General features: G+C 30.8%; 2 protein-coding genes across 2 annotated transcripts; both read right to left on the minus strand.

The window, feature by feature from the left end:
• Nucleotides 1-5,209: 5,209 nt before the first annotated feature.
• LOC123654286 (L-dopachrome tautomerase yellow-f-like) lies at nucleotides 5,210-15,530 on the minus strand. Its single transcript, XM_045590197.1, has 8 exons — nucleotides 15,461-15,530; nucleotides 12,099-12,535; nucleotides 11,748-11,869; nucleotides 10,903-11,129; nucleotides 10,345-10,459; nucleotides 10,067-10,147; nucleotides 7,086-7,196; nucleotides 5,210-5,535 (listed from the first exon to the last, which is right to left on the minus strand). The coding sequence occupies exons 2-8, from the start codon at nucleotides 12,526-12,528 to the stop codon at nucleotides 5,395-5,397; spliced, it is 1,227 nt and encodes a 408-aa protein (XP_045446153.1). The 5' UTR covers nucleotides 12,529-12,535; nucleotides 15,461-15,530; the 3' UTR covers nucleotides 5,210-5,394.
• A 4,587-nt stretch (nucleotides 15,531-20,117) lies between these two features.
• On the minus strand, nucleotides 20,118-26,828 carry LOC123654540 (uncharacterized protein DDB_G0292186-like). Its single transcript, XM_045590438.1, has 5 exons — nucleotides 25,650-26,828; nucleotides 24,789-25,607; nucleotides 23,453-23,644; nucleotides 22,426-22,586; nucleotides 20,118-20,965 (listed from the first exon to the last, which is right to left on the minus strand). The coding sequence occupies exons 1-5, from the start codon at nucleotides 26,643-26,645 to the stop codon at nucleotides 20,731-20,733; spliced, it is 2,403 nt and encodes an 800-aa protein (XP_045446394.1). The 5' UTR covers nucleotides 26,646-26,828; the 3' UTR covers nucleotides 20,118-20,730.
• Nucleotides 26,829-27,049: the final 221 nt, after the last annotated feature.

Consider the following 27,049-nt stretch of genomic DNA (forward strand, 5'->3'; position numbering starts at 1 on the left):
ATCAATACTGGCAATCCAATATCCAATAAAATTGCAGTATTGGTGTATGAATATAATTGAGAATCTGCTTCGAACAAAAAATGGCTTCAACGCATCTTCAGAGAGGAGTAAAGTAGGTGAAGGTCACACTTATCGACTGTAGCTCTATACAGGTATATCAGTTATAGAAACATAGCAAACCACACAAAATTTTGATATCTGACCGTAATAAGTAATTAATTATAAAGTATTTTCCTCTTTTACACACACACATACACATATACACACACACATCAGCCTGCAGTCCATTGCTGGACATCCTGTTTTACAATTTAATAAAACACATTAATTTATTCATAAATAATATTTTGAATATATTTTTGTTTTGAAACGAATAAGAAACATTTGGTCCGACTACATACATAAAACTAGTTTTGATTTTAATAAAAAACATTTTTGATAACAAAGATTCATATAAGTTTGTATTATTTAAATCTTTTTCCTCAATAAACGTTTACTTACCTGCCAACGATCCCCACTTTTTCAGTCTTAAATATTGGCGCCATTTTATTAAGAACTCTGTGAATTGTGACACAATATGCTTCGCTCGCGTCAGACACTGGAATGGTGAATGGAGGATTAACTTTAATGAAGCAAGTAGGTACGATACGTCTACGCTTACAACATCTCCGCATCACGTTTTACATCGGCAAGCGTTCAGTTTGCTGATCAAAGACATGCATTTGACTGCATAAAAGTATCAAATAAAATAGACACTAAGTATTTTTCATTAAGATCAGAGTAATAATTATATCAAGCATAGAGAATAGAATATGTAGGTATACAATGGTTTAGCCTCAATGTAAAAAAATTATGCGAAGTATTGGTAAAAGTTAATATAGAAGAGGGTATTTTACCGGTTGCTGATAAATTATATTTTAGTGCTTAAGGCTTTAACCGTAGAAGATAAATAGACCTCTGGGCTTGTTTCTCCTCATATAATAACCTACAGCTTTTGATTGCACATATTATGATTACATCTATCTGAAAAATTACGTGGAGATTGTTGGTGAAAACAAATATGTATTGTACAAACATTTTTTATCTGTTTTAATGGTATCCCATTACACCATGTCAGATGGCTTTATTAGCAACGAGTGAAACAGGTCCTAGATTAAAATAATTTTGTTAATTAATTACTTTTCTGTTCAATTATTTACTAATATAATCACTTGAATTCTCTGATAGTATAAATATTTCGTATAAAAATACGAACTTCAGACATATTTTATCTTAATATCAACTTCCAATTCTGGCGAAAATTGTATTTTATCATTTATTGTGAGGTCAAGCAAACAGGTCTAAGTCTATATACTTGTATACTTACTTAATATTATGTACGACGTGTGTGATAGTTTTTTTTATTACTACTAGAAATTTTCATTACATTACCATTAATTTTAAATAAATAGATTCTTATTATAAAAACTATATTACAAAGTTTTAATTCGACATATATAACCATATTACCATGGCAAACTCTTAAACAAAAACCTGTGCTTAGAATACATAGGCGGTCTTGTTAACTACACTTGAAACAAGAAGAAAAATTCAATATTGCACAAATTAAACAATTAACATCAGATACTAAAATACTTTTAACCTACCCACTTTACGAGCCCAGCACTTGTCAAGAAATTAATTTTTTTTTTTAATAATACCTATTTCGATCACATACAAAATTGTGTGGAAATCATGGGATAAAATGTATATATTGTCATGTAACATCCTTCATCTTATTTTAGGATATTGTTTTTCCTATTATTTCATTTCTATCTGGGCTATAGATAGATTTCCCGAAAATTCCAGGATAAAAGTAGAATATATGTTGCTCCACTACCTCTTTTATCTTCTAGTGAAACTCCCATAAAAATCAGTTCAACTGTTTTGAAAATTATCCAGGACAAATGAAAGACAGACAGGTAAACATTTTAAAATCGTTTAGTTTATGCACTTGAAAAAACACTCAGACAGACACTTCAGACAAATTAATTGTCTATCAGGATATGTCTTACTTCTTTACAACCCATGCTCATTTACAAAGCTTAAACTGGATCATAATTATTTTCCTTAAATAAGCAAATAATTACACTTCTGTGGTTTCTTTTCTCTTCTTATCCAGGTTTATTTTAAATTAAAATAAGAATGACAATTTTAGATCTTCTTTTTCATGCTTTTTTAATTTTTTAACCGACTTCAAAAAAGGAGGAGGTTACTCAATTCGACCGTATATACATATATATTGTTTTTTATGTATGTGCGGGAATAACTTCGTCGTTTATGAACCGATTTTGATAATTCTTTTCTTGTTGGAAAGAAGATATGCCAAGGGTGGTACCATGATAAGGAAACCAGGATCTGATGATGGGATCCCAGAGAAATCGAAGGGAACCTTCGAAAATCGTAGTGACGACAAGTGCGTTTGTTAATTTTTTTCGTCTGCTTAAGTTGAATTACTTGTCGATGTAATTGAAACCAATTTTTTTTTGTTTGCTAGCAAATACAATTATTTATTTAGTTTAATGTTAAATAAAGCGTATTATTAACTATATGTGAAAAAGAAGCCACCCCTAAAAATGTAAATATACTTATTATTATAATTGTTTGATAGGTTAGTAGTTAGGACTTAGCAGTAGTTAAGTGATTCAGTGGTACAATGTTAATGTTTCTATGTCTCAGTTTATACTGATTGCTTATGGTATTTACTGCGCCTCAATTTTTGTTTTGTATCGTATTGTGATACATTTATGTATGTAATTTACATATAAGTAAAGAAAGTAAGTAAGGCTCCGTTTTGCGGTTGCTGATGATCTTTTGTTGCCCGTTACTTATTAATAGACTTTATCAAAAGCAGATATAAAAAGCGGCCCATACTGTTTCGCTATAATTTCGGATTTCATGGCTTATGAATTCAAATATCTGACAGGAAATAGGAAACAAGTGGATACCGTAACCTATGGACACCTGAAACATCAGGCGCATTGTAAGCGTACGCTACCCTCTATATCGTTATAGGTGTATCAGAGTAATAACGCTAGTTATACACACTGTAAAAGGTTTAAACCTTACCTAAACCTAAGTTAAATTTAGACCTATACAATTTTGTGTTTCAGATTTTCTTTCTGACTATTTTTTCTTTCTGGTGTCTGTCGGCAGCTTTATTTTTTATACCTGAATTAATTACTCACTTATTATTTACTATAAAATGCAGCGTAACAATAACAGTTGAGATTTGAAACAAACAAGAAAACATTAGATGGTATTTGAAAATAATATAAAAATACGTATTATAGTCAGTATCTGTAAATATTTAGTCTTAAGTCGTGAATTGTAAATATGTGGATATAATACTGTAAAATTTAGAAATACATGAGAAATACAACTGTTTTTTAACCGACTTCCAAAAAAGGAGGAGGTTCTCAATTCGACTGTATTTTTTTTTTTTTTTTTATGTATGTTACATCAGAACTTTTGACCGGGTAGACCGATTTCGACAAATTTTGTTTTAATCGAAAGGTGGTGTGTGCCAATTGGTCCCATTTAAATTTATTTGAGATCTAACAACTACTTTTCGAGTTATATCTAATAATGCGTTTTACTTGACGCTTTTTTCGTCGACCTACGTTGTATTATACCGCATAACTTTCTACTGGATGTACCGATTTTGATAATGCTTTTTTTGTTGGAAAGGGAATATCCTTAGTTTGGTACCGTGATAAGGAAACCAGGATCTGATGATGGGATCCCAGAGAAATCAAGGGAAACTCTCGAAAATCCGTAATAACTTTTTACTGGGTGTACCGATTTTGATAATTTTTAATTTAATCGAAAGCTGATGTTTATCATGTGGTCACATATAAATTTTATCGAGATCTGATAACTACTTTTTGAGTAATCTTTGATAACGCGTAGTTGCTTAACTATTTTTTCGTCGATCTACGTTGTATTATTACTTGTCGATGTAATTGAAGTCGGTTGTTTTTTTCGTTTGCGAGCAAACACAATTATGTAATATTATAGTTAATGTTTAAAAATTGACAACAGTGATAACCTCTGACTTGACTCTTCATGTACATACATCGTTAAATGTATATTTTTCTTTCATAACAAGTAAATAAATTTGTTGATGCCATTTTAATAATATTAATTGCTGATGGTATTATAAATATTACTTACATAATAATAATATTGATTGATTGATTCAGCCAGTAACTTCTCACAGCGTTCGCATAGAGTTCTTTCTCCATGTAGGTGAAGTAACATTTCCCACTTAGAGTAACGATCGGTAACATTGTCTGTAATACTTACTAACTGGCATCGAGAGCTTAACATGCCATGCCTCATGGCACGAACAACACTTATACGACACGGACTTAAATGTCCTTAAACGCCTTACGTGGTAAGAATGCAAACTAAATAAAGCAACAAATTCATAAATACAAATAAAAGTTTGATGCATCTTTATTTTTTTAACATAATAAAATACAGGCAGACATTAAATGGCATTGTTATTAAAAGTTGTCTCTTTTGCTTTCTAGGAGAAGAGAAAGCTTAATTTACCACGATGCATTATTTTTTGGTTTTTCTTAATAAAAAAAGGTGGTATACAAGCGTACGGGCAACATGATGGTAAGTGGTGACCGCACCCTAGACACCTGCAACACTAGGAGCATCGCAATAATTACTAAAGTTTGAAAATTAGTCTCGAACTGCGTCATAAAGGAAAATAGTGATTAGAAAAAACTCCATGTCATGGGAGAAGTTATGAGATAAGTACATCTGTAAATAAGAGAAGCACCGTGATTTTTCTTTGTTACCCTACATATAAAATTCTCGTGCCGCAATGTTAATTAACATACTCCTCCGAAACGGTTGGACCGATTTTTATGGAATTTTGTGTACACATCGGGTAGGTCTGAGAATCGGCCTACATCTATTTTTCATACCCCTAAATTATAAGGGGATTAAGGGGGTTAATAACATGTATGGCAAACAACGTTTGCGGAGTCAGCTAGTACATATATAAAGAAATATTTATCTTATATCGTTTCCTGTTTCCTAAAGTTTTAAAAGTAAGTTTGACGTTATATAGGTAAAAAATGATTTATTCAATAATCTGTTTTAGCTTTCCTTAACAAAAAAAAAAAAAAAAAAAAACAGGAAAAATAGATACAGTCTAAAAATAATTTATTACGATTGTAATAGTTTACTTAAAGTAGACAGTGAAAACAATTTAGATAATACTAAATGATAAAATACACTTCAATACATTACTCTAGAGAGCACAACAAGAGGTACTTATACCTATATATATTTGTAGTTTTGTACATATAGATTTATTAAAAATTAATTTGTTTATGCACAAGCGCTTCCCGCGATCGCATCGGTAGTCTTAATGCTAAATATTCTAAAGTTGATGTCATTTGGATCTAAGGACTTGTAAAGGAAGCGAGGTAGTTTGTCACTTAAAAACCATAGGGTGCCTTCATCGTCCACCTGAAATAAACAAAAATGTAAATACAGATAATTTTTGACTTATAATGATACTTAAAAACTATATAGGTATGTTTTAAGTAACTCATTTTCTATTTATCTAAAATATAATACAGTATTTGAAAATATCACATTTATCATCTATAATTTAATACGCGAAGTAAAAACCTTGTACCCCTTTTTACGAAAACTGTTCGTGCGAAGAATATGAAATTTCGCACAATTATCCTACTAATATTATAAATGTGAATGTAAGTTTGTTTGTTATGCTTTCACGCGAAAACTACTTAACCAATCATCCTTAAACTTTGTACACATATTCTTGAAGGTATCAGAAGTAACTTTTTATTAAAAAAAAAATCAAAGCGACCAAAGCCGCGGGCAAAAGCTAGTAGTTTATATAGAGAAGGAGTACAGAATGCTAATATATATTTTAAATTATGTATAAAAAATACATTAAGTCAATAAAAAACATACTACTACACTACCAAGTATTTGACACACACATACTCTTTTGTTTATTATTAAAGTCTGTGGTTAAATTATGGTCAAATTTCGACCACTTGGCGACCGCTAGTATGCGTAACAGAAATGAAAGAATAATTTTGCACGTAGTTATATTAGGCCTATAATTTTCAATCATAATCATTGTGTTTACTCGCAAACGAAGAAAAACCGACTTCAATTACATCAACAAGTAATACAACGTAGGTAGACAAAGCAATAGTCAAGTAAATACGCATTATTAAAGATTACTCCAAAAGGTGTAATCAGATCTCGATAAAATTTAAATGTCACCTCACGATAAACATCGGCTTCGGGCATCGGCAAAAAAACCAACTTCAATTACATCGACGAGTAATACAGCGTAGATCGACGAAAAAATAGTCAAGTAACTACGCGTTATCAAAGATTACTCAAAAAGTATCTCGATAATAGTGTACCTATTTTGATGATTTTTAATTTAATCGAAAGCCGATGTTTATCATGTGGTCATATTTAAATTTCATCGAGATTTGATTACAACTTTTGGAGTAATCTTTGATAATGCGTATTTACTTGTTTTTTTTTTGTCTACCTACGTTGTATTACTTGTCGATATAATTGAAGTCGGTTTTTGACGGTTTGTCGGGTTTTTTGTCGGCTTGACAACAGACGTTCGTGTATTCCTTTATGTACTATAACTTCACATATACATTAACTAGTGAGGTACAGTAGTACATTCCTTTCTTTTTCAAACTCTGGAGCAGCCCGACTAAGAAAGCACCTCGATAATACAGATTGTTATAGACAAGCAATATTGCTATCAAGAAGTGTTATGTCCCTGTTGTAAGTAAGGTAACCAGAGCTCCTGGGGATACACTTTTGATAGTGTGGGTAAAGCTCGTAACTTCGTAAGCAGGTAGGTCTCGTAAAGCTGCGCTTGCGATGCTAGGTGCTGCTGGCGTCCATAGGTTATGGTTACATCTTACCATCAAGCGGACCGTACTCCGTATGCTACCTTAGTGCTATAAAAAGATACGCAAATTAAAAAATAAAAATTCAAAGATTACCTTTAAGTCGTTGAGAAACTCGAAAAGTGTTGAGTTACTAAATAGTAGAGGATTGTTTTCGGGCGTGTATGGTTTGTTCGAATTCCAGCAGCCGACGCCGTCGCGATTAATCTTAAACAAAATAATGATTAAGATATACGATACCACTAGATAGGAGAAAAGTTGTTTTATTTTCCTAAATTACTAGATGTGCGCGATGTGCGCCTAATGTGCGCAACTTTAAGTATCGACTACAGCTACTAAAGGACAAATAGCCTGTTTTGTAAAACATTATATATTAAGATTCTCAGATATTTTTTTTTTCACATAAACATTACATACATTACATATATTTCACATTTTTTTTGTCACATATTTATTGAACATTTTCACATTAGAGGACACTAAATAAAATCAATTAAGTACGCCTATTATTTGACCCAATATTTACAAAACATTATTTTATTATATTTTCTTTTTGTTTACTCAGAAGCTGAACTAAACTAAACTGACACAGGCTATAAATTTTATTCAACTAAAACTAAAAGCTAGAATTTATAAGGGAAAACGTGGTCTAATGGCCTATTTTCTATCCAGTTCCAGATAACCTATTGAAAACATTTTTTTATATTTAGTTTATTGGGAGTCTTATTTATGAAATCTAGAAAATAGTTATCCACAAAAACGGATTTGTGATTATTTGCGAGATAAACATTATCTCATTTTTTGTGCATATCATTACATCGTCATAGTATATAAAACAAAGTCTCTTCCCGCTGTCTGTATGCTTGATAAAACTACGCAACAGTTTTTGATTCGGTTTTCTTTAGTAAATAGAGTGATTCCAGTGAAAGGTTTATATGTATAATACATACATAATATAGTAGAGGAACACTGATAGTTTTTGCAACCGTGCGTAGCCGGGGCGGGTCGCTAGTTAGTAATAAAATTAAAATTCAGTGAAATCTTAGTACAGGAGGGTCCGAATATATTGTTGCTACTTTTAATATATGCACATAATTTACGATACGATTTGTTTACGTGTCAATTTGTGTAATATTAGGTATATAAAAGAATGATTGCGAAATGTGTTGCTAAGCGGAAAACTCGAGAACGGCTAAACCGACTCAACCAATTTTTTTCTGAGTTTTCTTATAAATTGTATATGGTTCTTCGGGAATAAAAATTATTTCTTCTCTTCTTATTTCTAAGTAACAGAAAATTAGAAAATTTCAGAAAACGCAATGATTATTTTAACTTCCTGTTTTTGATTGCTCGCAACATGACGTTTGTAGCGTCAGTTAGTATTATAATTATAAAAGTCGTAAATCGTCCTCGTCGTATGCGATCAACCTAAAAACAAGAATCCGGTATCGACAGGAATACCTTGTAATACTTACTAAAATTTATAGATATGATGAAAATTTTTACTAATTTTAATAATATCTGCATAATATATATTTAGAATTATGATATATTAACCTGTAACGAATATTAATTAATGTATAATTTCGTTTTGCTTTACGTTGTTTTACTAAACTTTATCTGATTTTGTCCCAAGTTGTAATAAAAAAGAAACACTTCGTTGTAACTTAACATATTATGTACGAATGCATACTATTTATGATTAATATTACTCGTAGGAAGCTTAAAAAGTATAAATACAATCTTTAATTATTACTATTATTACTATTGCATAAATCAGCTGTTACCTAAAACTTAAGCATTTAGTTTCCTACCTTAGGGACAGACAACCATATACATACATTTGTTAAGCCTGACCTGACTTTAAAGTCAACTTTCTTCTATATCTCCATTAAAAACTAAATTTAAAAAAATACTTTATTATACTTTTCTTATTGCGTGCACAACTTCGAATGAGATACTCAATATTCAATAATTGAGTTATTATAACAGTACATTCATAAACGTAAAAAGTTTTATTTATAAAATATTTACAACTGACTGCAGCGATGTTTTGAAACAACTTTCTTAAGGGGTTTTAGGGGGGGGGTTTCACGGCTTCAAAAAAATCGTTTTTTTTTTTTTATTATCTTAGTAAATTTTATAACATCTCTAGAATAATATCTTTAAGTTTCAAGTCAACCCGAGTTATAGTTTTGGAGATCCAGCCTTAAGTAGTTGCGTGCTCAATGGTAAAAAACTGACAAAATCTGCGCCGCCGCCGAACAAATAATCTGCAAGCAACGCTCGTGAAACTAGGATTCATCATAGACAAGAACAAAAGGATGTCCTGGACATTATAGCTTCGGCAGATTCTTTACTTGATGGCCTGATTCGTAGATTTAAAGTAAGTTACAAAAAAATCCCTGTTTTATTGTCACTCAATACTTTAAACGCGTCTTTCTCAAAACTGTGTTTTCAAAAACGGTTGTCAAGATCGAGAACTATTCAACCGACCGTAATGAAATTTTACACAGATCTCCGGAAACAATTTATTTGGACGAAGGATTTTTTTCAATTACAATTATTTTAAAGAAATGCCGCGAAATTTTGGCCAAATGTTTCGTTTTTTCGTTTAAACCTCTGCCAAAAATCTAATTGTAATTTTGTTTCTTTTTTCCTTCATTCAAGTTCTGGTTTGAAGTCATAACGAAAAGGCGTATTTTTTTTCACTTCACATGATCCTGTTTGGAGTTCTGCTGTGAATGCGGACGCACCTTTTTCCGAGGCCTTGCCGAAAATGACGTCACAATGACATAGTTTATAATATATATATTTTTTAAAGCTCAGTAATCCTTTATTAAATGTGTATCTTTACGACGGTAAAAAGTTAAATATTTTATTTTTAATATATACTTTTTATACTAAAAATTGGCCGTTTTTTTCCGGATGAAACCCATATAATCTTTCAAATTAATTTAGTTAAAAGCTTACACATTATATTATGGCAAGTATTAAATTATTGTTATATTTTGTAAATAATATACATATCTATGGTGTATATTTTTATGTCCGAGGTTTATGAATTTGTACTATACCTGCGTGTAGAATAGCACGCTCGTTTTCGGGTCATAGTAGCTGGCAGAAGATTGGGTACGTTCACCTCTGTCGCCTAATAGCTGTAAAAATATTGACACAAAAAATTACAAGATATGTTTTTAAAATCACCTTATATGAGGAAAACTTCACTTTAATTTATTTACTTCATGTTTTGACTACATTTCATCTACTCGTTCATATTGGCGGTGTTCGATCTGTGTAAATTATATTTACTTGTGACATTTACTGAGAACGGTACATAGCTTAGTATTCAAACCTTGAAGTCGTGGAATGCCTCGTTCTTGTCGATGTGTGTGTAGTTTCTGAGGAGCTCCGTTGATACGCAGAACTCCTTAGTACTTGAGAATGCGTGGAAAAACATTGTACGATACCTAAAATATATCGAAAGATTAATTATTTAATACCAAAGTTGTAAAACTATTCTTAAAATGAATAAAATAATCTTTATAAATAATCACTTATTGCTTTTATGAATTTAATCCATTACGCCTTACGAAGACAATCAAATTAGACACATAATAAATAAAGTATAATTTAAAATAAAGAAAAACCTTCATATGTTAAAATTAATGCAATTGTAATATTTAAATTAAAATTAATTTTAAAAATAAATAAATCTATAATTGTATTATTTTAGCGATAAATTATTTTAATATCTAACTGCTTATCGATCCTTTCATTCTTTGAATATCTCATTGTAAGCTTTCGGTGCTTTGTGTACAATTTGTAGAGCGTAACGAATGCAAACACATGGTCAATTCGATATGCACAAAACGAGCCGATCAAGGTCTATAGAGGTACGTGAGCCACTCACCCATTCTCTCTGGGCTCGGAAAGCGCTAAAGCAAACACTCCATCGGTCCAATGAAACTCGATGCCACCGACTTTGTAAGATCCAGCCAGAGGTTCGAAATGGAAGTAATGGTGGGAGATACGCCAAGAGTCATCTTGTTTCAAACTGTATACGACGACGCCATATGCTCCTAAGTCTGGTATGTAGGCGAAAGCGTTCTCGCACGTATTTTTATCTACGTCAACCACCTATAACGATAAATTCAAAGTTGTTAAAACACACCACACTGTCAACTATGGGGTAAAGAATATATTTCCACTCGTAAATTGATATAAACATATATTTAGTGAATGATATGGAATGAAAAGTTGCAAGGTGTGTGATTTTATGTGGTTTCTGAAACTATTAATGAAAAGTATCTAGCACCTGTTACGGTAAAGTTGTATCATATTATTGTATACCTAATTATATAGTCATGTTCAATTACTTACTGGACGGAAAATTAGAAGGAAACTTGAATATGCCTCTATAAATCATTCACAAATCATAAAATAATTTCATATACAAAGTATAATTATTTTTTGTTCAACGACGTAGAAAATAAATTATGTTTTGCTTTACAATTACTACAACTGTTAATTTATACGTTATTTATTATTCGATTCAACATAATTCTTTATATATATGTAATAGATATAGTTTAACATTGTTATATAAAAAATAAGGATAATTCCATTATATGCAACAATTATCTACTTAGTAAATGTATCTTTTCGGGAATTATTATGTTATTATGTAATTTTTTTTTCTATATTTTCTTTACATAAATGCAATCATGCGCTATTATTATAAGTAACAATACTTACAATGTTAGCGAAGAATGAATCTTCTTTCATATCGGAAACTTTGAAGTAGTAACGATGAAGGAGCTCATCTGTATTTAAGTCGAAAATAACCACAGACGGTCCGACAATTTGGTTTGGTGATCCTTAAAAAAATAATCGAAAATTTTAAGAAATAAACTACATTTTCAAAGAGTATGTTACGCAAGGTTTGTGAATATCATGAGATGAAATACATTCATTGTAACATTACTTTCTCCAAGAGACAAAATTTATCTTTCATCTTTTTTAATACTTAAGTATAGTGGTTTTGACTACACGATTCGTTGATATGTACGTGCATAAAAAGATAAGCAAATTAAGTTATGAACTTACCTACAATATCTGCCAACCCGGAATCCATCACCCAAAGCCGGTCACAAGGATCAACGTACACTCTAAAAACAGATACAATGGAACTGTTTGATGGTAAACTTTCATCGGTATCAGCGACGAGGTTGTCTTTTAAAGATGGATAGGCCTTTAGAGGTTGATCTTTAGCTCCGTCTATATCAACATAATTTAACGAAGAAACGACACCATTTTTCCATCTTGGTACTGTTACAAATACTTTGTTTTTCCATCTAGCTAAACCCAAAGGAAGATTGTTGGCTTGAACAAAAAGTCCTTTCTGAATTGCTGTTTCACGTTGAGCAGATGAGTCCCAAACATAGTCTACTAATTTCCAGGCAAAGCGAAGATCGGGTTGAACTGCCTTACAACTTATTACCGCAGTAAGTGCAACAATTAAACTAATTGCCCTCATTTTGAGCCTGTAACAATGATGAGTAAATATGACAATAAGAACATAATAAAAAAAAATGTCAAGGAAATTTGTTTCACAAGTACCTGCTAACAATAGAAATTCAAATATCTAATTATAGAATTACATATACCTAATTATAAAATTCATATGAATTTTGGGACAATTTAAAGATATTACAAAGTTTTTACGTCAATTTTGTTCAATCAATCTAGAGATTTTAGAACTTATGTCAAAGATATTACAGCACAATACGCGACCACCGTGCAAATGTCTTAGAATAGACTCATTCTTCCACAACTCGGCAATGTTGTAACTTGGTAATGAGACAATTGAAAGATGAAGAGCTCTGTACTCCATAATAATGTCTGCTAACGTTTTTACGGGTGGTCTTATTATTGAGAAACGCTTGGTGCATCGAGAAACCTTCCTTATCTCGGCAAATCTGCCTCGTTATGCGCTTATATCATGAGAACGGCGGCAGTGGATGTTGCACAACTTAGTATTGAAAGACAAAGGCTGCATAATATACATTGATTCAATTAATAATACTGGCTGGCAATGATACAGTATCATATTATAAGTTATATTAATTACGCAATGCGATTTGTAGCTAGATAATGTCATATTATTATTAGAAATTACTGTTTTATAATAATATGGTGATATACATATTAAATAAATAAATAAATATCTTATAACATACACAACCGGTCGACTGTTTCTATGGTATGCAACTTATTAATGCTTGTGTTTAGGTAACAGCCGACTGCTATAGCTATTTTTATTTGATAAATATACTTTTAAATAATACTTATATAAATACAAATATTACACTCAGACTTAGGTGGGAATCGAACCCGCAATCCGCGGAGTAGAAAGCAGGTCCACTACAAACTGCGCCAACGGGCTAGGCTACATTAAAACTAGCGATCTCTGTCTGTCCATATTTTTTTACACGAAAAGTAATCACCAACATATCATATACCTTTTCCGAAACACGTTGCATCTTATGGTATAAGTATTATCCCGATCGGCTCAGTAGGTTTCGTAGTATAACCGAACAAATTAACCGCTCTCCGTTTATTAGTATTGATAGATATGTCATAATGCGGATTACCGATATAATAGCGTTCTTTACTTCTATTTTTTTAGTAATTAGAGTTATAGGATATAAGCAATATATCACGACTTATATATTTATTTATTTAGATACAACCGCCAACCCGCAGTTTGGTAGCGTGGTGGATTAATACCCAGCAGTGGGATGTTACAGGCTGAATCGTATTTATGCTAAATATGTGAAACAACCTTAAAACTACTTTAACTAAAAACGGGACAAACCGTGCGGTATGCGTAGTTCTGCAATGAATTTAGAAATGTTTCGTAATTTCCACAAAGGCTGGACGTAGAGATTTGCAACTAGTTATTGTGCTGACATTTGGGATTCGCTATAGCTTGTAATTTTTTGCGTTTATACACTAATCCTCTAAAGTATTCTAGAGTAGACTATACTTGTTAATTCTTGGTGCGTGTATTAGTTTAGTCAATGTAGAATTTTATAACTACGATACAACAATATTTTAGGGCTCCAGCGTGGCGAATTTTGACTGAGGAAAAGATTAGAGAATTTTGTAAAGTCATGACTTTTTTACTTGGCCTTTCAAGGTCTACGGTAGCTTTGTATGTATCTTATTAAATAAGGACAAGTCATGTCCAAGATCGTGTCTATGAAAATCCTTTTATAGACAGTTACATTTAATTACAGCCTTTAGTATGAACTCCGTGACATTGCTAAAAATAATTATTTCTTTATTATTTTCCGGTACTTTTAGTTCCTACTTTACAATGCGGTTTTATTTAATCGACAATTTCATTACATACAATAGTTACACATTTTGTGTATATATTATCAACTTCGACATAAATTAACTGTTTTTTTTTTTTGTTGAAAAATGGATTCGAAACATTTTGAAAATATTAAGCTCCTATCTTCATTTAATCGCATCGAAACACCCAGTAATAGACACAAATTATTTAATTTTCCCTTGATGATACGGCATTGTAAAAGGTTCAATGAGGAAATGTGAATTCCTAGAATTCCTTCAAGACGTGACTAACATACTCGTATTATACATTTTAGAAGCTATAAATGTGCGTTCACTGTAAATAAATTGAGTTTTGAATTTATAATTTTTTAAATTAATACTATGTGAAAGAAAGACATACATTTTATAATAATTCATTAAAATTAGGTTTTTTCTTAGCAAATAATTACCTAAAATAACAATAAATCATAAAATTTAAAAAAATCTAATTTCTTAGTAAATCATTTTTGGTTTACAGACTTTTTGTATAACGCGCGCTTCTGTATTGAAAATTACATTTTAAGAATACTTTTAAAATATAATATTTACACTTTTTCTATTATTTACATTACACGTTAACGACGAAAATGTGTAATTTTTTAATTTCTACTATTAGTTCACTTTCTCCCTTTTTATATTTATATATCTTATTAAATTGTTTAATAATTAATAAAATAATTTTAAATAATTATTTACTCAAGTTCAAATACCTACATTCTTTTTTCCAGTTGTAGTAACTTGTAATATATAATTAGTAACTTTAGTTTTCTTTATTTATATACTGAGAAGAAATTGATTGTAATAAGAATTGATTTTAAGTTACATATTAGTCTTATTACTTGAACTAACTTTAGAGTGGTAAAATTGGGGCTGCAAGAATAATGTAATTATTGTATTTTATCAAACTAAGTTATTTTATAATTGGATTTTTTTGCCTCCACTATACTTTCAATTAAAAAAAAAAAAGACTAAATAGGCTCTGAATAATTTTTTTAAATAAATTTCTGAACACCTTTGTTTACATTTTTATAAAAATAAATAAAACACTATTTAAAAAAAAAACTCACGTGAATAATGGGGTTTACCGCGTGAGGTCAATCCGCGACCGGTTCACTGAGGCCGCGATTACAGACTAAACAGACCTCGATCCCAACAGCCTTTTTATTCCGTAATCACTATTTAAAAAAAAGAACTGTATATTTAGAACTAAAATTTTTGGATACCATTCAATAACAAATTATATGTAAGCCGCTTAATACTGCAAAATTATAAATGGATCTACGTGGGGGCATTGGCTGAAACGAATAATAATTACTTAAAGGAATTTACATCAATTACCTGTGAAATTATATCGCCTGTCTGTCTACACGTAAATTATTTATACTTTTTCTTTTTTTTATTTGTGTAATAATATATACCTCATTCAAACTCACTACATTATAACTTTGATTCTATATTTTCTAGAAAGCTCTTGATAACTTAATAACAACTCATAATTTACAAAAATGAATTTTTATTAGGTACAATATGCATTCGTTATCGAGACAGAAATTGAAGCAGACAATAATTGTCCATTTAATAATTGTACTTATATTTACTATAAAGTATATATTTATTTAATTATAAATCAATCAATGTTTTCGTCTCGAGAAAGTTAGATACCACAAAAGTCTTTACCAATATTATAAATAATATAAACATTTTTATAAGAATATAAATTACTACATAGTACATTATGTACCTATGTAACTTTAAACAACTTTTAAATATAAACAAAAACTCTATATACTTTGAAATTGATATAGATAATGCTTTTCTCAATTTAAAAGAGGTACTAAAATGTTTGCTTATTAAAGTTAAGCACAGGAGAATAGGAAATCAATGTGCTTTATTATAATAATACTACATTGCTATATCTATTCAAACGATCTTCATCATACATATACAAATGCGAATGAAAAAAATATTTTATTAATAGATTTGTCTGTTGCTTATTGAAGATACAAAGTGATAGAGATAGTACAGAACGTTAGTGTGTCAAGTTTAACACTGATTGCGCTGACTCTGTTGTAAATTCGATTCAGGTAATTCAAGGTTCATCCTCGTGATCTATACACCCACCGGCACTAATTCGATAAAGCTGCTGGCGTTAAATAATATGTGTTAGTAAACAATGAATAGAGCAAAATAGTAGAGCATTAGTAAAAAAATTATAATAGATTTTTGATGAAACGGTAATAGGTTAAAGCAGTCATTACTATATTGAAAAATTCACTATCTAAAATTAATCCTACCATAAGATGAAAATATCTCCTTATTTATTATATCATCTATATCTATTCTTCCATATAAAACAATAATGTATTGCTAAATGTGTTGCTAAGCGAAAAAATCGAGAACGGTTGGACCAATGCTGCTAATTTTTAAGATATTATATTTTTATTAATTTTGTATCGTTTTCTTATCTTTTATAGGATATTCTTATGCAATGAGAAATAGAGAAAATTGCATGAAAAATTGTAAAATTTTCGTAAACGTAAATACTTTTTAAACTTTATTTGAACGGACGTCGGGTCAGCCAGTTTATTAACAAAAATTGCCACAACGATTTAAGATCATAAATATTTATCGTAATATTTATTTGAACAACGTTTTTCCGTTGAATTTGACTCTAAGATAAATGAATAGTAGTATTTTTAACCGACTTCCAAAAAAGGAGGAGGTTCTCAACGCAACTGTATTTTTTTTTATGTATGTGACTTCAGAACTTTTTACTGGGTGGACCGATTTCGACAATTTTTTTTTAATTCAAAGGTGGTGTGTGTCATTTGGTCCCATTTAAATTTATTTGAGATCTAACAACTACTTTTCGAGTTATATCTAATAATGCGTTTTTACTTGACCCTTTTTTTGTCAACCTACGTTGTATTATACCACATAACTTTTTACTGGATGTACCGATTTAATAATTCTTTTTTTTTTTTTGGAAAGGAGATATCCCTAATTTCGTACCATGAAACCAGGATTTGACGATGTGATCCCAGAGAAATCGAGTGAAACTCTCGAAAATCCGCATAACTTTTTACTGGGTACCGATTTTGATAATTTTTGGTTGAGTGTGTTCACCTGTTGGTGAGTAAGGTGACCAGAGCTCCTGGGGGGGATTGAAATTGAGTTGGCAACGCGCTTTCGATGCTTCTGGTATTGTAGGCGTCTATAAGCTACGGTAATCTCTTACCATCAGCCGTACGCTTGTTTGCCGACCTAGTGATAGAAAAAAAAAATAATTTAATCGAAAGCTGATGTTTATCATGTGGCCATTTAAATTTTATCGAGATTTGATATCTACTTTTTGAGTAATCTTTGATAACGCGTACTTACTTGACTATTTTTTCGTCGATCTACGTTTTATTACTTGTCGATGTAATTGAAGTCGGTTTTTTTTTTCGTTTACGATCAAATACAATTATGTAATAATTTATTGCACTGTTTTAGTAATGACTGTGATATTCCATAATTTAACTCTAAATGCAAAAAAAAACTTTATTATTTGTATATATATATTTGTACAAAGGCACTACTTACGTTTCTTTTCCCAGTATGACATGGTTTTACTTTGTGATGTTAATGCTAAATAATTAATCTAACTCGTTCACTTTTGTTCACAGTAAAATTATAACAATTTGATGTCTGACTAGTACTTTTAGCTTTTGAAACTAAAAAAATATATAGTAAATATATAGTAAAAGAAAGAGAATACAACGAAAATGAAAGGAAAATAAATTACGGGCGATTTGAGGTCGGGAAGTAGGGGAGGGGGTTTAAGGGTAAAAAACGGTTTATCTCGATTTCCGACTAAACTACAAATCTATCTATGGAAAAAAAATTAATTCCAAAGTTGTAGGTACTAAGAAGATCTACAACTTTTGTATTTACACTTTCTTCACATAACCTCAAAATCCAAGTGAAAAATTCAACCAAGTTTTTGGTTTTTAATTTTTATCTTTTACAAGAAAATTTTTTTTTACGAAATTTGGTGAAAACTTACCAAACAAGTGAACGGCTCATCTGATGGTAAGCTATTACCGTAGCGTATAGAAAAGACGCCTGCAACACCAGAAGCATAGCAAGCGCGTTGCAGACTTTACCCCCAATTCCCCCCGTAAGCTCTAGTCAGCTTACTCACCACAACAATACAACATTGCTTGAAAGCAGCATTATTTCGCTGTGATCTTCTGTAAGTTTGTGGTACCATAATCGGGCAGTTCCAGATTTTGAACAGGATATTTCCTGCTGTGACCTACCTCAGTTAAACTTAGACGGGACTTTTACTGACGGGTAGCTGATCATAAATTAATACGAACGCAGGTTCCCAAATTTTGTTGTATTTTTATGGCAAGTTTTCGAATATAAATAATAAAAATAAAAAAAATCATATTAATCGAGTTACTACTTTTGGGATCCAGTTGCTCTTTTTGGGTTGGGGAAAACCTATAAGCTAATAACTGGAAAATTTATCTCCAATTATATAGTGGATGTTTACTAAAATTTATATTTAAAACAGTATGGGTTTTTGAGAAGTTTCGTCGGAAATTCCTTGTGTTAAAGCCATAAGACAAATAAAAACATGGACAAAAAAAAGATTAACGACATAGCCACTCGCTTACTAAGCGGTTATTACTAGCCGATGACGATGCCGATTCATCGGTATAATTTTCTGGATTACTGGCAAAGGCAGTGTCTATAATAAATTTAAAGGAGCAATCAACAAAATTTATAATATAAAGTATAAAGATACTCAAAAATTGTTCAAAGTGGAATAAACGGTAAATTTTACCCAACGACAGTAAGCGATGACCTTCAACAGTAAATGACGTAACAGCGGTAAGAAATGTAAAAAATAATTTTTTTTATTATAATGTTTCTTAGATGTGTATATTTCTTGCACAACCTTGTTCGTAGGGAAAGGCATCCCATCCTAAAAACGGTCACAAAATTACAAAGAACTCGTGACAAACAACCGCTAGCCCTGACCTGAGGACTAATTAATATTATTAAAATATTATTTTTTCATTTTCATTTCCCTACCGCAAGCATTACTCTTAGCAAAATAGATCAAATGCAGATAAATAAGAATTCTATTCTATTGCTCCAGGCGTAACAAACAAAATAACGATCTATTAGTTATGAATATATTTCGTAATATAGGTACATATAAACCATTATTGTATTTTTACGCGTTAATTATTTTTCAACTAAACATATTGATATACTTCACTTTCATTTCATTTTTATTTTCGGAGGAATAACCTAGTATTATATGTCTCTATTACATAAGTATTTGATATTTAAAGAAAAATGGACAATTAATTTTGTTTATTTATTTATATCCAACAAAGGTAATTAAAAACAGTTTTAAGCATCATAATATATTTTCTTCTACTTCAATATTGATATATTTATAACACAATGAGAATTAACACGGAATGAGACTTGTTTAGCAGAGCGTTAGGAAAAGTGCGCATCCAAGCGCGACCGTGCGTTGATCTCATGCGTGCGCTCTGACAATAAGGATTTCTACGTTTTATCGGATTTACGATAATATTTACGATAACTTTAATGTTTAATGAGGGATTCTTTGTTATTTATTATTCTGAGTTAGATACGTTAATCTTATCTAATTGTTCTCAATATTGTAATATTTTTTGTTAAATATTAAAACAATTTTAATATTAACAATATTTATTTATGTACAATACAACAATAACAAAGGTATTTGCTTAACAATTAAAAGGTATTTTCAATAATGTTTTAGTAATTAATACATACATATAAATAAAAGTAAAGCTAAGAAGAAATTGTAATTTTAAGGACCACACAGTTAAATACAATAAAATTTTGGCACATTACCTTCCTGAAAACAACATGGCATGGAAAATTCTAGACACGCGTATAAATAAATAATCTTGTTATCTATATCTACATTACTGAGAAAATGCATGTTTTAATCATTATGTATATCTAATATTATAAACTACTTAACATTAAATAAATAATGTTACGAACAGATCTAGAATTGCTAAGTTCCGTGCAATTGATAAAATCGACCAGCTAGTAAAATTTCTCAAACCCATTATTTTTGCTTTTACACGTCATTATATTCAATCTCACATAAAACAATTTATTTAATTACTCATGCTATTTATATTAAATGCAATAAAAAGTTTTTTTATTGAAGAGGTTAGCTAAAAACCATTATATTAAATATTTTATACCTAGCAGTCAGTACGGAACACTAATATTAAACTGATATAAAGTCTTATACCGGTTTTTTCGTTTATTTACATTTACCAGTTCTTTTACAGTAGTTTTCAAATTCACTATCACTGTCGTATTCATCGAAATCGTCCCGGTAACGTTGTGGAGCTCGAGTTTCTGAGGAGTAAGGTCTTCTCGGTCTTTGGTTGTGATGCTGTAAAGGTGGTCTTCTGTTTGGCACGCGTTTCCTGTTACGATCTTGGTAAGTCATACGGGATGGTCTCTTGGAGGGAACGCGTGGGCGGCTACGAGTACTGTAAAAAATAAATTAGGTATTTCAAATAAAATTTAATAAGTTACTTCACTTTAGCTTAGTCATATATTTATACATTATTAAGTGTACTTTTATGATATTTTATTTTCGTAATCTAGAATTGTTTAAGATTTTACAAAATTTTAATTAAAATTTAAGATTTAATAAAAATAATATTAAAATTTAAGTAAATCCCACTTTCTAGACAGGTGGAAAAATCTTTATTAGATAAAAATTTCAATTAATTTAGCAAATAATAATAATAATAAACGTTTATTTCAGACATGTACATCCATAGTGTATTAGTGTGTATAACCCGGAGATAAACGTTTGTGGCGAGGTGTTATTTATTATGGCGCTGCCATGACGGAAAAAAAGTATTAATTTTTTACACAGATTACCTTATGCATAACATCAAAATCATTATAATCCGAGCGAAAATTTCTCCGGTAGAAGGCCAAATATGAATTTTAACTCATAATAGCTGTCAGATACCAGGTACCAGCAAAAAGGGTACAAGTACCTATTAAATTTCGTCATTTTATATAGCATAATTTTGTGATATATTGTCCGGGGTTTCGAATCAAATACTATTTTAGTAATTTCCAGCGTATCCCAAGGTTCTATACTCGATCCACTTTTTTGTACCCTTTATCAATGACATAGAAAAATGCTTTTTCTTTTGTAATTACTCTCATTACGCAGATGATTTAAAAATTTACAACACTATCACCGATTACTTTGATCACTTAAGATTCCAAAATGATTTGGATCGATTTACTGAATATTGTAATACAAACCAATTACAGACAGATACATTCAAAAAGAAAAGGATCATAAGTATAATAAGGATCACAATTTCTCGTACAGTTTGGGATGTCCCCTTGGAAAATATGAACTGCATTAAAAACTTAGGTATACTACTCAATTCACAGTTGCATTTGGGTGGACATATAAAGAGTATTATTAACAAAGCATTTAAAATGTTTGGTTTTGTAGTCGTGCTAATAAATATTTTAAATCTTCTAAAACATTTTTAATCTTATAATAATCTCTTATAAGAAGCCAGGTGGAATACTTAGTATCAATTTGGAATCCAATAAACTTACAAAAAGTATATGTATTAGAAAAGGCTGAGAAAAAATGTGTACTCATGGTCATTTAAAATTTTGCATCACAAAAATAATAATTAACGCCCACCGAATTGGTCACGGATCGGCTAGTTATAAATAATTAGGTGGATGTTGGTCTCACAATAAAAAATTTGTTTAGTGATTTCTAAATTAAAATATATTGTAAACTGTCTTTTTTTTAATTAAGTGAAAAAAAATTTGTAACGTTTTGACACTGTACTGTAGTGAGGTGTTTATCAATTTTATTTTGTAAGTCTATTATGCTGCAAAATATCATATTGTCGGATGTTAAAGCGCTCTAAAAGTAAACTCTTTATGTTGTACTTACTTTTTTTGACGTTTGTAAGTAGGCCTTTTAGAGTCGGGGCGAGGAATATACTCGTCTTCGTCTGATTCCAAATCATTGTCATCATGAGGTTTCGTGTGATGAAACACTGGCCTTATTTGTGGAATATGCACAGGATATGGTTTCTTTACTGGCACTTGTACCTGTATAGTAGTAAAGTAATTGCTTTCAATCATTTCAAAACAAACTTCGTATATAATGTTATTTTTCTCCTCTTACTTAAGTCCTAATAAATAATGTTTCCATCAATAAATCAACTTTCTCAGGATCTTTTTCAAGCTGGCTAAATCATAAATAAAACTGACTAAGTATTTGAATTATTTAAAAATTGTCAGTGAAATCAAAATTTGTCTTTACCAGGCACCTCCATAGGATTATGCAATATCAATCACTTTTGCATTTTCTCCTTAGCCCAATATAACTTAATGCTTCAAATTAATGGAATAAGTGACAAAAGCTATTGGATGTATGCATCAATAACACATGATTAAACATGTTTAAAATTCTAAGCCAAACATTACCATCATGTGAGGTTGTTTAAAATTTTAATCCTTAAAAATGATATTTAATCGTTCCTCACAAATCATCGACTGCTTCTAGAATTCATAATACCAAAAATACAAAAGATATAATATTATACACAATAAGCAAATGCAGATGTAGGTAATATAATTGTAACTACATAATCGTGCTCACAATATTTACTGTTTCAGTGCTCGTGTTTGTGATATTGTGTAACATATTATTTACATAAACTGTGTCTTCACATCAGATATATACTTATCATTACACTAATAAAATAGGTATTATACTTATCAAAGTAGTAAGATCTTATGAAATACATAAGAAACTCTGCACCCCGACAGACGTTGATGGAAACTAATGTTTAATCCAAACCTTCAAAAATTTTGCTAAAATCGGTCTAGCGTTGGAGGAAAAATTCAGTAGTATATACAAGATGAACTTTAATTATTTTTTAAATGAATTAAAAATACACAACTGAACACACCTGTTTTTCAACAGGCACAGGCACAGGCTTCTCTATAGGATAAGGAACTTTTTTGAAGACCGGATACGGTACTGGCTTCTCGATTGGCACGGTTATCTCCCGGACAACCGGCACGGCGATCGGTTTCGGTATCGGAACTTTTACAGGATACGGCTGCGGCACCGGAACGATTACTGGACGCGGAACTTCTATCTGTAAGTCGATTACGAAAGAGAAGTAAAGTGCGATAGAACCAAAACCAATATCATGTGCCAAATGTACGTGCATACATAGATAGTGAAAGTTCTTAAAAGTATTTTCATGCAATATGTATATCGTGCTCCTACATGACATGATTTTTATAATTCTACTTATTCATTCAAGTCTAATACATGAGAAAGTCAATAAAAATGACCACGCCTAGTGTCAACAGTCTTAACTATTTGATGATGGGCTCCCAGAGAAATCGAGGGAAACCCTCGAAAATCCGCATAACTTTTTACTGGGTGTACCGATTTTAATGATTTTTTAATTTAATCGAAAGCCGATGTTTATGATGTAGTTACATTTAAATTTCATCGAGATCTGATTACAACTTTTGGAGTAATTTTTGATAATGCGTATTTACTTGACTATTTTTTCGTCTACCTACGTTATATTACTTGTCGATATAATTGAAGTCGGTTTTTCTTCGTTTTCCTGCAAACACAATTATTATTAAGATATTCATGTTTCTAAAGGGAGATTGTAGGTATTTTATAACAAAATTATGTTAGTAGTAGGTACTTAACTATAAACACGAATGAAACCGCGCATGACATAATTATAATAAATAATAACCATTATTCCAATATTAAAAGTGATTAGTCTTGTACAAGATAGGGCAGTACCGCATTGTCCGTCTTTCTCTTCGTCAACATACATATTTATGATTTTAATTTTCTCGCAAATTAACGCGCGCGTAATTAATTATAAAACTATACTATAATATACATATACAATATATATATATACTTTTAATTATAAAATAAATTTAATATAATCCTTAGAATACTATAGAACTTGTTATAAATAGATGTTTCTATTTACAGAAATAAAGATATCTGATCAAAAGTGGATCGTGGTTTTAAATTTCAAGTTTTCACCTACAAAACGTGTAATCACATAGTCGATTCATCTTACTGACTACGAGCGAAGAAAATAGTGCGCGACGCGAGAAGTCTGCTTACACGATCCGCATTCCATCAGGTGTTTTTTATTGATTAATTACATAAATGACTCTCAAACAATTGAAGGATTCCAAGCCAGTGCACACATTCAATCTTTTATTTCAGTAAACAGTTTACCAGTTACTTACCGGGTAAGGTTTAGGAAGAGGTACGTGGATTGGCTTTGTTTCCGATGCATAGGTTTCAAATTCTCGATTAGAGTCTCTGTACCTTGATTTTAAGTAATTTTGACGCCATTTTTGTACTAATTTCTTGTAATCCACTTCTTCGGCAAAATCATTATAGCTTGGCTTGTATGTCGGTATGTATGAGGGGTGTGATGTATCGTGATTTCTTAATCCCAATAAATCTTCTTCTGACTTAAATCGTGTATTAAAATCTTCTTTTGTCCAATCATATTGTTCTTTATCCTCATTAAATTTATGAGGTTTGTATGTATTTGAAAGCGAAAAATCGCTAAACTTGTTATCAAAGAACTTTCCATATTTTAAATTCTGATATCTTTTTGGAATATGTATTATCTCATCACTAATTTCATCCTTGTAAAAAGGTTTTTTAAAGTGATTTTTGGATGAAGAATACTCAGTTGTCTTAAATATGTTTCCCCAAAGAGATGTAGTAGAAGGTGTAGTCGAATATAAATTTTTAAAAGAATTTAAATATTCTTCAGGAAGTTTATGTTTTTCATTAAAGCTATTGGAAATTATGCTATGACTTTCAGTATCAAAAGGAGACTTTGTGTCTTGTATGTGTTTTAGTCCTGAAAATTCTTTTTCGGGGAACTGATAATCCACGAAATCTAAATTACTACTGGCTGGAGAAATTTCATCAATACTGCTGTTGAACGGTCTTTTTGGCGCATCTGTATCAAATCTAAAACTTGTACTGCTATAATTTGTTGAGTAATTGTAACCTTTGTTTGGGTTCTTTGATTTTTTAGGATCGTTGTTGTTGTTATTTTGGATCCATATTGTATTTTTTATTTTATCTGTATATTTATTTCTGTTATTTTTAAAATTAATTTTTATATCAGACTCATCTTCTTTAATAAAGGCTTCCTTTTCCTTATCTTTTTCATCTTTTACTTTTTCATCGTTAAAATTAAATTTATTTCTATAAAGTTGCTCATCTTTAAAGTCATAGCTTTTATAAGGATTTACATTTGTATTGATTGGATTACTATACAAATCGGAATTAAAAGGTTTCTGATTACTTTCTTGGAAATTAACATCAACGCTGGAAGGATAATAATTTTTAACACTAGTAAAATCTAAAATTTTAGGAAATTTCAATGATGATGATTGTGATGTTGGCGACGATATCATTAAGTATTTGTTACTGTCAAAGGAAGGAGATAAAGATGCCACGTTAGGATAATTATTATTGTGATTTTTTAAATCGTTATTCATAGCCCCAGCCATACTTTCAAATACATTGTATTCTGTATGATTAAAATTATCAAAGTTCTTAATTTTACCTTTCGAAGATATCTTCGCTCCGTAAATAGGAGCATTATTGCTGTCAACATTTATATATAAATCGTTTGCTTCTTTGTCCTTGTTTTTATTATTATTGTCACCGTTATTAAAAGATGTAAAAACGTTCTGTGAATTTGGCTGATATAATTGACCATTTGTTTGGTATCCATCACTACTAATGCTAAAAGATCCTATGTCCGGTTGTGGATCGTAGTAGCTACCCAATCCTGTAGAATCTAAGGCCGAAGGAAATGCCGGAGCATACAATCGCGTCGAAGACTCCTGTTTACTACTTGTGAGGTAATTAGCGTAGTCAGGGGAACTCGGGACAAAACCATTGTAAGATCCAACATCATTAAAACCGAACGTAGAGTATGTTAGTACATTCGGTTGCGGGGTTGATTCTGCGGCTTCAATCTGGATGCGTTTTTTCTTAGATCTTTTTCCACTTGCGCTTTGAAGTATAAAGAATGTTACAAGCGCAACCCAAATTAACTTGATATACATATCGATCACTAGAACCGTAAACGCGCAATTACCATTGTCCGAAGGCGTGGACAGTAGTGGGTGTCCGAGTAGCGACTGAACCGCTAGACCGCTGAGCAGTCTCGATCCGCGCCCGGGGTGTAGAACTAACGTGACTCTCCGGTCGTCCTACGAAAACGAAAGCGTTTACGCTTAGTGAACCCGACAAATTTTTCCCGATCATTATCATTGTTTGCTAATAACATTGAATAAATTTCAATAATTCATGAAATTATTATGTGTCATTAATTTTTCGTGTCTTCCTACTCAATGTTGCACAAACAAATGCGATATTATAATTTACATTGCTGCCAGAGCTATAATTGTTCCTTATACAGTATTTGTTTATTCATATCGTGAACTATTTATAATAAGTACAATTACCT

Source organism: Melitaea cinxia, chromosome 6 (assembly GCF_905220565.1).
Source record: "Melitaea cinxia chromosome 6, ilMelCinx1.1, whole genome shotgun sequence".
Taxonomy (NCBI): Eukaryota; Metazoa; Arthropoda; class Insecta; order Lepidoptera; family Nymphalidae; genus Melitaea; species Melitaea cinxia.

Coding starts and splice junctions, on each gene's coding strand:
- LOC123654540 (XM_045590438.1), bottom strand. CDS start 26,645: ATGTATATCAAGTTAATTTGGGTTGCGCTTGTAACATTCTTTATACTT. Junction 23,645..24,788: donor CTCTTCCTAAACCTTACCCG/GTAAGTAACTGG, acceptor ATCGACTTACAG/ATAGAAGTTCCGCGTCCAGT. Junction 20,966..22,425: donor ACTTACAAACGTCAAAAAAA/GTAAGTACAACA, acceptor TATTTTTTACAG/TACTCGTAGCCGCCCACGCG.
- LOC123654286 (XM_045590197.1), bottom strand. CDS start 12,528: ATGAGGGCAATTAGTTTAATTGTTGCACTTACTGCGGTAATAAGTTGT. Junction 11,130..11,747: donor ATTCATTCTTCGCTAACATT/GTAAGTATTGTT, acceptor TTATCGTTATAG/GTGGTTGACGTAGATAAAAA. Junction 10,148..10,344: donor AGGCATTCCACGACTTCAAG/GTTTGAATACTA, acceptor ATATTTTTACAG/CTATTAGGCGACAGAGGTGA.